The sequence below is a fragment of the Desmodus rotundus genome, chromosome 9 (assembly GCF_022682495.2).
Source record: "Desmodus rotundus isolate HL8 chromosome 9, HLdesRot8A.1, whole genome shotgun sequence".
Taxonomy (NCBI): domain Eukaryota; kingdom Metazoa; phylum Chordata; class Mammalia; order Chiroptera; family Phyllostomidae; genus Desmodus; species Desmodus rotundus.
The window spans coordinates 69,960,039-69,972,452 of NC_071395.1; the positions used below are offsets into that span (position 1 = coordinate 69,960,039).

Here is a 12,414-nt window from a genome sequence, read left to right on the forward strand (position 1 = left end):
TGTGTGTGTGTGTCCCCTTCCATCCCCTGCTCCTGGCTCTCGTCAGAGCGCTGGCCCTGTTGTGTCCTGCCCAGCCCCCAGCCAGCCTTCTCCAGCCAGCCTCTGGCAGTCTGTTTGAAATGAAACTCATTACTGCCTGAGGAATGTCTTCTGAGGAGACATCAGCCTGATTCTGCTGTGGTTCACTGACAGCAGGGAAGGCGGGGCTGCCCTGGGTGTGCGTCATCGGGAAGAATACTGGAAATAACCCGCTCCGTCAGTCTTCCTCCCTTCTCCAGTAGAGCATGGCTCTCCACCCCAAAACGCTATGAAGGTATTGCTCAACCACTTGAAACAAAACACATGCTTACGTGTTTGCCTTCTCAGAAGCCACTGGATGATGTATGCCTTAAGCCTTTGACCCAGAAATCTCCCTTCCAGCATCTGCTCTTGGGATGTGCCCGGGGATTCTGACATAGGTGTGAAGCAGTTCACCCAAGCAGCACTCGCAGTAGTGGACCCAGCCTAACTGTCCAGCAGCAGGGGATGCGTAAGATGGCCTGTGGCACCAGACATCCCGCCTGCCAGGACATCATGCAGTCATTAAAAAGCATGCGAGAAAACTTAACAATTTAGGGAAATGCTGGGGACACAGTATTGAGCGGGAAGAGCAGGGCAGACTGCACACACAGTCTTGTCTGGGGCAGGAAATCTCTGTGTGGGAGACAAATGGCCGGACGAAAAATAAGCCAGGTACTGAGGGTGGTTCAGTCTGCCTCTGAGACTGGGATTCTCCTTGGGACATTTGGCAGTGTGGGGACATTTTGGCTGTCACAGCTGGGGTGAGGGTACTGCTGGCCTGTCGTTGGTAGGGGTCAGTGATGTCACCAACGGCCCCACAGTGCACAGGCCGGCCCTGCCGCTGAAGAATTGCCCAGTTTGAAAAGATGGGTGGTGCTGAGGTTCAGAAACCTGGGTCTCGGTCGTTTTTATTTGCTTTATACTTTCCCTTATCTCTCAAATTTCCTGAAATGAACACATTTGACTTCTATAGGCAGAAAGAATGAGCATTATTAAGAAAAAAGACGTTAGAAGCGAGGTACTGGTAATTAGGGATGCGGCGAGGGTCAGCTCTGGGGACCCAGGCCTGGGCAGGCCACGACTGTGCAGGAATGGTGGAGCTCTGGGATGGTAATGTTGACGACTGTGTCCTCAAAGTAACAAGAATAAATAATGCAGCATATGGAGAGAGCAAATACGCACTGGGCTCAGGTTCCCAGGACTATTGCGTAAGGTAGAATGGTGTCCTCTCAGGCTGTGTAAGGGCCTGTGAGCCTGTGAAGTGGGCTGCCCACAAAGGTGCTGGAGGCCAGTCGTGGGAATGGGAGAAGCAGCTCTGGTATTTACAGAGAGCGCTACCAACAGATCACCCCAAAGGATGAGCAGCGCTCTTCCACCTGCGTGGTATTTACTCACACGATCCCAGGCTGTCCGTTATAATTAATAACCGTTATGACTTAATATTTGACGAATGAATGAAGGAGCAGATGAGCACATGGCTATTTGCAGTGCAGGGTGGGGGTGGACAAAGTAGCTTGTTCAACCCACTTTGCGTTTTTTTCCTGCTACTTGGTAGCTGCCTCTCTTTGAACAAACTCATCAGGAACATTAGAATGTCAGGGGTGGTGGGGGTAGGGAGTGTACCTAATCTTTATGGAAACCCAGAATGTGTCCCCACTCCACTCTGTCCTGGGCAGGACTGATGGCTGGGTGTCCAGCAGCCCCAGGATGCCTGCCCCTCCTCCCAGCCCTGGGAGACCTTCATGGCCTGCACAGGTACTGGTGATCTGGCGCCACCCAGTGGAAGGTTTTAAGTCTGCAGGCCTGGGCAGGCTGCCTGGGTACTGGATCAATGGGGCCCACCTGATTGAAGAGGCATGGGAATCAAAGTCTGACAGTCTTGCTGGCCTTTGTAGAAGCACATCCTAGCCTGTCCCCTGCCTGCCTGGCTACCTGGGTGGCTAGAGGGGAGACTGGGGTGGTGGGGACCCTCTCATCCCTTAGCAGGTGTGAGAAGGCAAGGGACCTGCCCACCAGTGCCCCGGCCGTTTTGTGACCCACTGTTCTGTTGTTCTGGCTTCCCTTGACCTTCCCTGAAGAAGACACAGGAGAGGGGAAGGGAAATGGGGCTAAGGGCTTGGAAACTCGAGGGACCCATGAGAATAGAGTTGCAGGTAGAGGAGGAGGTGAGACACTGAGCTCTTGTCTACTCCATCCCTCTCTGCCCCACCCCCTTCAGTAGCACACAGTCTGTTGAGCACGTCCTTCCCCAGGCAGTCACAGACGGATGGAGCCTCTGCCCTGGTGGAGGCTTAGAGTGGGTGCTGAGACAGACAGGAGATGAATGACTGTTTCCTGTCAGCAGTGGTAAGAGCTGGTGGCAAGGTGTGCTACAAGGCCCCAGGGGTGGCGGGGTGGTGGTGAGTGGGAGTGGGGATGTCAGGGAAGACTCCTTGAAGAAAGATACTTAAGCTAAGACTGGAAAGGAGCAAGGGCTCAGGTTGGCAAACAGTTAAGGAAGCACATTGCATGCGAAGGGAACAGCACATGCGGGTGCCTGGAGGCAGGAAGGACAGCCATGCTTTCAGAGGGCACACAGAGCCCAGGTTGGGCTGTGGTTCACTCACTCAGCGGGTGGGGGAGGGTGGGAGGTGAGCCTGGAAGCACCGCACAGGTCTGCTGTGGGGACTTTGATTTTGTCCTTAACAGTACCCAGGTCATCCAGGGGTTTCATACTGGACCCTACCTGCCCCAGGCAAGGAGGCAGGGTAGAGAAGACACACAGCGTAGGGGCTTGCAGAAGCAGTTGTGAGTGGCCCTCCGACCCCACTGCAGTCCTCCAGGCACTGCCGTCACCTCTCTGTTGGCTGGTCCCCACCACACAGTGGCAGCAGAGCAGCTCAGGCCCGGTGAGGAAAACAGGCAGAAACCAGGCAGGGGGGATTTTTAAGAAGGGAGGAAAACTTTTTAGAAAGTTTTCTAAACTTTTCCTCATTGGCAGAGGAAAAGAAAAAGAAAAAAAGCACTTTAATTATGGACATTTGCAAACATTTATAGAAGTAGAAGGAATAAAGGACCAGTCATTTAACTTCAACAATTATTTAGCCAACCTTGTTTCATGTATATTCCCAGTCCTTGCTCCCGACCCCCACTGAGTCACTTCAAAGCAAATTCCTGACATTACAGTTTTAGCTGTAAACGTTTTATAATGTATCCAAAGGGGAAGATGTAACTGCAATACCATTATTAGCACACTTGAGAAAACATTAATTCAGTAATGTCATCTGATACATACAGTCCGCCGTATTTCAAACTCCCCAGCTGTCCTCAGAATGACTGTTGTAGCTGCTTTTCTCCTCCATCCAGGGTCCATTCAGGTTTTACTCATGGATACATTGGTCACTATATCTCTTTAATTTCTTTTTTTAAAACATCTTTACTGAGATACAATTTACATAACATGTAATTCACCCAGTAGTTTTTAGTATAGTCACAAAGTTGTGCCGTCTTTATCACAATCAATTTCAGAACATTTTCACCACCCAAGAAAGAATTTCCCTAAGCCTTAGGCAACCACGAATCTACTCGCTGTCCCTGTAAAGTTGCCTGTTCTGGGTATTTCCCATCAACGGCACCGTACCACACGCGGTCTCTTATGTCTGGCTTCTTTCACTTAGCACACCGTATCAGCCCTTTATTCCATTTTTTTGTAGCCAAATAATATTCCATTGCATGGATTTACTGTTTTATTCTAAGTTATCACTGTAGTCTCTTTTAGTCTAGACCATAATTGCTATGCACGTGTTCTTTGTCTTGCCTCATATGACTTTCCTACGTAGTGACAGATGTAGTTCCAGAGGCTACGTCTGTCTGTGACTCTGCCTGGAGAACACTCCAGGTCCGCTGTCTGGCAGGAGGACGTGCATTCTTGGTCTAATTGTTTTCTTTGCTTAGACTCAGGTTCCGCAGTTTGGCCACGAGTACCCCCTGGGGCCTGTTGAGTGCTTCTCACCGTGTGTCTGGAGACGCACACTCCTAGGTTACCACCCTGCGGGGTGATGCTGAGTTTGAGCTCCCGAGTGGCGTGGTGAGAACCAGATGGCTCCTTCACAGGATGCCTTTTTGCTTTTTAATTTGTCGGTGATTGGTGCAGTGATAGAGTGAGGCGTGTGCCTCTCCTGGACCCTAACCATCTCTTCACTGAGAGCTTTGAGCATCCTTGACGATCTGTTGTGGCCTGAATCCATGTTGATGTTGGCGTTTGCACATGGTGATTTTCTAATTCTTTATCCATTTTCAACTGGCATTTTTCTGTAAAGAATGCTGCCCTCCCCACCCCACCCCTCTTTGGGAGTTCATCATTTGTAGTCATTTTTTATATTCATGCTCAAATCGCCCCAAATTTGGCTTGTGGGGGCCCCTTTAAGCTGGTTTCTGAGTCCTGTTATTATATCATATCATTTTTCTTTTTGAACACTGTCCTACCTCCCAGAACAATAAGATATTCCAGGCCCACCTGACGTGTGGGAGTAGCCATTTCTCAAGGAGCCTGAGCTCCTTCTAGTAGGGAAGAGTATTTAGAAACCAACTTCTCACTCATAGGTTCCCCCCAGGACTGAGGTGTCCTTCCTTCTGGGCCTTCCCATAGAGTGCTGCAGGGCGTGTGTGTGTGTGTCACACAACATGCACATGGTACATGTATGTGGCATGTGTGTGTGTGCATGTATGACATCAGAGCCACAGCACAGGTCATCAGCAGCAAAGGTAGAGACCGCCTCAAAGCCTGTGAGCCCCGCTCAGCACGGGCTGGACCTGCACAGCTGGTGGGGCAGAGATGGGAAGGTGCCCCCACACTTAGAACACCGTCCCCCCCCACCATTACTTGCACTCCTGTCCTGGCCCACGTTACAGGACAGAGGTGGCCCCTGTGTCCAGCTTCATTCCACAGAGCTGTGGACACGGTGGTTCCACAGTCAGTGTTTGTGGGTGGCAGATCTTTCTTGACCTCTGCAGAGATATCTGGAAGATGAGAGATCATCTCAAAGTGGAGAGATGGCAGGGGACAGAGGAAAGAGTTACTCAGGCTGGGCTTCCAATGCCCTCTCTTTACTTGCCCAGTGACCGGGCAGGTCAGGTGTCTCCTGCAAGCTTCAGGCTCACAATCTGTGAAATAGCGACGAAGCCCCTGAACCTGCTGGTGTTGTGAGGGTCAAACGAGATTAAGTGTGTCAGGGGCTGAGCTGACGCCCCGCCCCGCCAAATAAACGAGCACTGGGCGGCAGAGCTCCTTCCCCGTCCTGGTTGTCCACCTCATCCTCCACGTCCCCGTGAGCAACTGCAGCTTCGATACACAGCCCCAGAGGCTGTTGCCGAGGCTGGCAGAGCACTGGCTGCCCTTCCTGGGGGCCCGGGGTGGGACTGCAGTGGGGGCTGGGGTGGGGGTGATGTGTCAGCCACAGGGAGACTCCTGCAAACAGCAAGACCCGTCCCAGAGACCCCTCTTCTCCCTCTGTGCGCAGTTGACCCTTGAAGAGCACGGTGTGCTTTGGGTCACTTACCCCTTCATAGCCAAAAATCCACATATAACTTTCGACCCCCCAATAACCTGACTACAGTCCCTCAGTATCCATGGGGGGTTGGGTCCAGGACCCCCAGTGGATGCCACAGCCCACATGTATGCAAGTGCTGTATGTAAAGTGGTGTACACACAGCCTACACTCTGTATTCGCTCGTTCCCTGCCGTGGATCAAAAATACGCAGTTTGAATTTGAGGATGTGAAGCCTGGATCTGGAGGGCTGACTGTGTATTTATTGAAAACAATTTCACATTTAGATGGGCGGTGCAGCTCCAGTCCATGTTGTTCAAGGGTCAGCTGTCTTTGCTGGGCCAGTGCCTCTGCTGAGGGAACCTTGGGGAGTGGCACCCAGCCTCTGCCTGCCTTCCTCCAGGGCAGCCCGGTCCCGCCAGTGCCCGGGGGTGGAGCTGATAACCTGGGGTGTCCGGGGCGGGTGCGCTGGATGCTGCGTTAACAACACTGACCAGAGCTGTGATTGCCCCGGTCCTGTCACAGCCGCGAGGGGGCTGCCAGAAGTAGGGAACTGGCAGCGCTTAGACCAGCGTGCCTCCCAGGGAGGTCCCAGCCTGTCTACCAGGGGCGCTGGCCCGCCTCAGCCCTGCTGGGTCAGAAGCTCTGGGAGATGCGGCTGGGACTCGACTCGGGGCAAATTCCACAGTTAGTTCCAATGCACCCCAAAGCTTGAGGACCGTTGATAACAGGTGGTGAAACTGAGGCTCAAAGAAGCCGCATGACCTGGCTTCATTCACAGGGATGTAGAAGCAGGCCAGTGAGTTCATGTTCTTGTCTGTGACATGAATGGCCCGTGAGGTCCTTTTTGTCTAGACCATCCTAGGAATCAATTTTTGTTAGTTGACTTTACTTATCAGCCAAATAGGTCTGGGAGGGAGGGGGGAAAGGAGGTGTCGGAAGCAGGCAGGCAGGCAGGCTCCCTGAGCTGCCTGTCTTAGCAGATGGGTTCCTGTGGCAGGGCTGACCTGCTGGATCGGGGCTGCACCAGGGTGGGGGACTGTTGGGTCCCCAGAGCTCGCTGGAAAAGCCCCTCCATGCTTTTTCTGGGACTTTATCTGTAAAATCCCGACATCCACTTCCTTACATTCCGCTAGAGAAAGAAAAAGGACTCACATACTGTGCCACAGGCAGCGCCTTAGAGATGAGCCTGCTTCCCAGGCCACTGTGCGGCTCAGGACGGCAGCAGGCAGCACCCGCCCACCTGGAGACCCTCTTGAGTCCCTACTGTGGCTGCCGACACTGCGACAGCAAAGGCCGTGCATTGACCCTCCCCTTTAGGGTCACGGGCTCCTGTGACCAAGGCAGCATTTTCCACTGGCCGTCCTCAATTTTCCACCCCAGAACCATCCTTGGATGGGGGCCGGCTGCTGAGGGCCCATGGGTTCGGACGTACTTGGGACTCTGGTTTTCTTACTGGCGATGGGAAGACACAAAAAGGCAATTTAAAGTCAGATGAAAGCTGGAGTGCGCTGAGCAACCCTTGCCGGCTTTCAGGCCAGGAGAGCGGCAAGGAGGGGCTGAGCGCCCCAGTGTGCAGGGCACACCTGTAGGGTTTATCTGTCTGACCCCAGGGTTCAGATTAAGATGTCATGTTCTGAATCCTCCGTGCCAGGAGGTGGTGACCTGCAATCCACCGTAACTCTCTGCTCCCCAGTGGGTTCTGCAGGTTCGGGCAGCAAGCAGCACACAGAGCCACTTACCAGCAGACGGTAACTGAGGGGTTAACTCCCAAATCACAGCTTGAGAAGAGAAGACCAGCCTGGTCTGGAGCAGTTTCCCTAGAGCCTTCAGCCCAGAATAGGAGCAGCGCAGTATCAGGGGTACTCCCTCCTGCCCTGTCCCAGAATATGGTGACTTAGGAGTTAACGGCAGGCTGAACATCCCCAAACTTCCTGAGCACACAGCTTTGAACCAATCCCACTGCCTTCAGGGAGCGCGAAAGGAAAAAGAGTGTCCAATATGGAGAACAGCTTTGACGATGCTTCTTGTCTCTCTCTCCAGAACCTGGGATCCTCATCACCAGGCAGAAAACACAGCAAGGAGAATACCCTCACGGTAAGGGGCTCCCTCGGAGTGCCCACTGGTTGGGTGGCAAACTGGGGCTCTCTGCCACGGCAGGCTGTTGTCATGACAACGCAGACAGCCTGTGAGTAGAAGTGATGCCCAGCCTGGAATCTGGGAAGTTCCAAAGCTTGGATGTAGCCAAAGTTCCCTCTGGGTCCCCCTTTCTGTCGGTTTCACAGCCACTTTTCTCTCTGGGGAGCGGGTGGAAGGATGGAGGTTGCATGATGCAGAAGCCATTTCTGCCGGGCGGGCAGGGGTGGGATAAAGGGGGTGGACTGAGCTCTGTGCAAGCGATGCGGTGCGTAAATTACAGCCACAGCAGGGTTGCTATGGTGCGGGGTAACTTCTGGAAGATGTTAAAGTTAAACAGCAAGAGAACGATCCCTAAGAATAGAGTTTCTGGGAGTTCCTGACAGGAAACAAATAGCTTCTGCCTGGAGTGGCCACCATGCCTCCCAGGGCTCTTCCAAGCCCATCAAGCCCCGACATGCCGGCTGAGAAGGACCCCCGCACACCCATCGGCCCTGTGCCTGGGGATCGTGGGTGTTGGGCATCAGTGTCCCCTCCAAGTGGGCAGACAGGCATCCCAGTGCTGAAACAGCCCAGGATTCAGAGGCGTGAGCAGTGTGTTCCCGCTGTGCCACGCTGACACAAGCACAGCAGAGCTGGGGGCGGGGAGTTGCTCCACCAGCCTCCGTCACACACACTTCAGAGCGTCTCTGATGTCTGACGGCCCCCCCAGCGATGAACCCAAGAGTGGATGCGCTCCCTTGGCTCGTGCAGGCTCAAAACCCGGCCTGAGAGGGAATCAGGGGCGGGCAACCAGTAACAACAATAGTCACTGCCACTTCTGTGTGCACTTACGATGCACAAGTAGTGGGGAGCTCACTTAGCTCCCCGCTCACTGGGTGGTGAGGTGTGGTGATTGCAAACCGGGGCTCTGAAGCCACAGTGGCAGCCGCGGGGCCTGTCTGCTGGGCAGCAGCCTGGGACGGGTCTCTCTGTGTCTCTGTGTCTTGTGCCCACATCTGTGCAGCAGGCACATGGTGGGCACCTGTGCCATAGGGAAGGTATAAGGACTGAGTCCGTGTGTGGTAGCACTTAACACAAAGCCTGGCACTAGTAAGTGCTCAGTGCGCACTCATTCTCATCACCCTGTTGACAGATGAGGAAACTGAGGCGCAGAGCCATACCCCGCCCAAGGCCACACAGCCAGGAACATTGGGATCCCAGACCTGTGCTTTCACACCTCGCCCCGCCCCTTCAGCGGAAGTTGCCTCCCGAGATGGTCTCCTTTTTAGCTGCATGATCGTGGGCAAGGGACTTCACCTCTCAGTGCCTCAGTTTCCTCGCCTGTGCCTGAGCTCGCACTAGGTCATTGCAAATGAACGTTTTAGCTCTAAAGGCTCAGTACACCAGCATACCCCGCAGCTGTTCTCATCCCCCTCCACTGCCACAGCCTCCCTCTCCTGGGCCTGACCCTCCTACACACCCTTTCTGTCTGTGCACCAGGCCAGTCAACTGAGGGGCTCTGAGCATCGACACTGTTGACATTTCAGGCTGGGTAACTTTGCTGTGGGTGTGGAGGGGCAAAGTCGCCCTGTGCGCTGTAGGGTATTTACCAGAATCCCTGGCCTCTACTCTCCAGAAGCCAGTAACAACACCTCCCCAGATGTGACAACCAAAAATGTCTCCAGGTTGCCAAATGTCCCCACAGCAGGGGAGTGAGGCAAATTCACCCCAGTAGACAGCCACAAGTTAACTTCATGGTATTGTGAGGTCTGCCGGCAAAGTCTATCCCACCTTCACTGCTTCTCCACTTCACTGTGCTGCCCCAAGCCACCATCACACCCACTGGTCCCTGCAGAGCCTCCCCTGGCAGCTGAGGTCGGCGGCATTCTCTCACCAGTGCATGCTCCACACTGCAGCTCACCCAGGAGTGGCCCGGTCACGTCACTCCCCTGCCAGACACTTCCACGGCTCCCATGCCAGCGTGGGCCCCTCTGGCCTCAGTGTCATCTGCTCCCTGACTGTGACCCCCAGAAACACAGAACAGCATGTTCCCAGCCATGTGGCGCGCCCACAGACGCCCGGGCCCTTTTCCTCCCTGCAGCACTCTTCCCCTCCCCAACCCCCTGTCTCACTCTTACTACTTAAATAGCATCCCTCTGAGATTCCCCCCTCCACCTAGTCCCAGCACCCCGTGCTTATCCCAGTGGTGGATTTATCTCAAAGTACGCCAATTACTTACTTATTTGTACTCCTTCCGCACGAGGCGGTAACACCGAGGAGGGCAGAGACTATACCCTCTGTATCTAGCTTGAGGTCATTGCACCGGGAAGCATTTGCTGAGCACTTTCCGGTGCCTGTGCTGTGCCCGGAACGAGGGAGACAGCAGGAAACAGTGGTCTCCCCGCCTCGCCTCACGGAGCAGACAGTCCGGCAAGGAAGAGAGACGCTAAGTAAACAGTCACGAGCAGAGTAATTACAAATGTACATTACACAGTGCTGGGAAGATGTGGCGCAGTGCGTGGCGCAAGCAGCCGTCCAGCGCGGCAAGCGGACGGCAGGTGTTCCAGCACAGCAAGCATTGTTGTTGAGGCTTGAGCTCTGCTGTCAGTCCTCTCCATTCAAAAACACTGTCGTCCTGTGATCCTCAGCTTCCTCATATACAGTGAGTGGGGTTGCTCAGAAGATGAAGTGAGAATGCCTGTAGAGCTCTAGGCAGGGTGCCTGAGTAAGGGCTCCCCCGAGTTCCAGAGTCATTACAACTGCCTCCTGGGGGCAGAGAGTGCAATTCTGAAGATGCCCAGCAGGGGGTGCAGGGCTTTGTGAGGATTTGGAGAGCTGGGTGTGAGAAATCCCCAAACCAGTCCACAGAGACGGGAACAGCCACCCTGGGAGCCCTGGCCAGTGCATCCAAGGACCAGTGTCCCCAGAGTGGCAGAAGCCACAAGAGGAATGAGGCGTATCCTCCCCGATCTCCTCTCCCCCCACCCAGCTGGCTCTCCTGCAGGGGTTGCCATGGGGTGATTTGGGGGGCCCCTTGCCTTACAGATCCCCGACAGGGCACTAGAGAAGACGCTATACCACCCCAAGTGCCTTCAACATCCAACTTCCATGTTCTTGATAACCAATAGAATGTCAGTTAATGTATCACTAAGTTGGGTTGAAATTTTCATGGACTAATCATCAAGTAAACTAACAGTGGACTGTGGTCACCATTATTTGATGAAACGAGACCAGCTGAGACAGGAAATGAGGACTCTGTGAAACTGTGGGCTCCATCCCTGGCTTCCAGGATAGCTGCAGGAGAGACCCACACCACAGCTGGCCGTCAGAGGCCTAGAGGAGACTCACCTCGGGGCATGCCTTGGGGTTTAAGCCCAGAAGGAGGGGTTGCCTACTCCTGGGAGTGGAGAGGTGGCACTGCCCCATGCAGGCTCCTGAAGGCCAGTGACACCTTGGGTCACTGTGGGTGCAGCATTGGAAGAAAACTCCCCACCACAGGGGTTGCTTTGGGCCTCCACCTTGACCTTGGTGGAATTTAGTACAGCTCATCTCCAGGGATCTCTGGGTCATTCATGCCCCTGACCCTTCCTACCTTGTTGTGCTTCCCTCCAGAGTGGGAGTCTCCTCGGGGACATCAGCCAGGTGTCAGCATGCGGGAGGAGGGGCTCCTTTCATTGGCTGGACTCGCCCATCCTCTCCTCCCAGGGTGGGGTTGGGGGTGGGCTAGATTTATTTCCAGCCACCCTGGAGCCCCTGAAACAGCCAATGGGCCTGACTCAGCTGGCATAGGAGTTGGTTTGGCTTACATTGTTGATATTGGCCTCGAGTTTATTTGCCAACATTTCAAAATAGAGACACTTCACATGAGATTCCCAGTGTTAAGCTTCTCTCAAGTCATCACCTAACCTGACAACATTAGACTCCTCATTGTGGCTCCGTAACAGGAGGCAGGAGCAACCTGCACCTTGGATGGATCTCCCTAGACTCCCCCAGACCCCTTCCCCAGCAGAGGCTGGTCATTCCCCCCCCACCCCCCACCGAGCTGCCCCTTTCTGTAACCCATAGGCCCCTTCCTCACTTACTGTGAGAGCTGCTGCATTGAAGTCAGTGGCCTCTGTTCAAAGCCCCAAGGGTTTGCTGCCCTGTTCTTGCTTTGACTGCGTGACAGCCTCCACTTCAGCAGACACCGGGCTGCAATGGAGGGTCCAAGTGGGACGGGGCTTGGGCCTGGCGAGGCTCTGCGGCTCCCACAAAGAATAGAGTAGCTGGCGCCATGGGGGTGGGGGGGACCTGTGCTTGAAGCGACATCAGCAGGATCAGTGAGTGGCAAAGCCACTCCCGCTGAACAGGGAGAGCAGGATATTCCAGGGATATGCCTAGGCGGGAGAGCCTGAGACAGGCCCCAGTAGTCTGCACCTGGCTTCTAATTTTTAACCTCTCTTTGTTCATAGAATAAATTTTACGAGATAAAATTCACAGGGTCGCTTTTCACCCCCAACCTTCCGCCACGTAATTCCTTTCCCTGGAAGCAAATGGTGTAATCAGCCTGCAGAAGAATTCCGCGTGTAAATAATACAGATGGTGGTGTACCGTAAATATTCTTCCATGCCTTGCTGCCCCCTCCCCCACGGCCTGTCCTGACACACCTTCCTCCTCAAGCCACAGGAACCTTCCCCGTGTCTATCACCATGGGTACAATTCCCGCGGATGC

General features: G+C 54.2%; 1 protein-coding gene across 7 annotated transcripts in view; it reads left to right on the forward strand.

The window, feature by feature from the left end:
* GAS7 (growth arrest specific 7) overlaps positions 1–12,414 on the forward strand; it is a 206,138-nt gene that overhangs the window by 166,594 nt on the left and 27,130 nt on the right. For all 7 annotated transcript variants that reach the window (XM_024565191.4, XM_045199096.3, XM_045199094.2 and 4 more), the window contains one exon: positions 7,629–7,682. In XM_024565191.4, the coding sequence (XP_024420959.1) occupies positions 7,629–7,682 (54 nt within the window). The remainder of the gene's footprint in view (positions 1–7,628; positions 7,683–12,414) is intronic.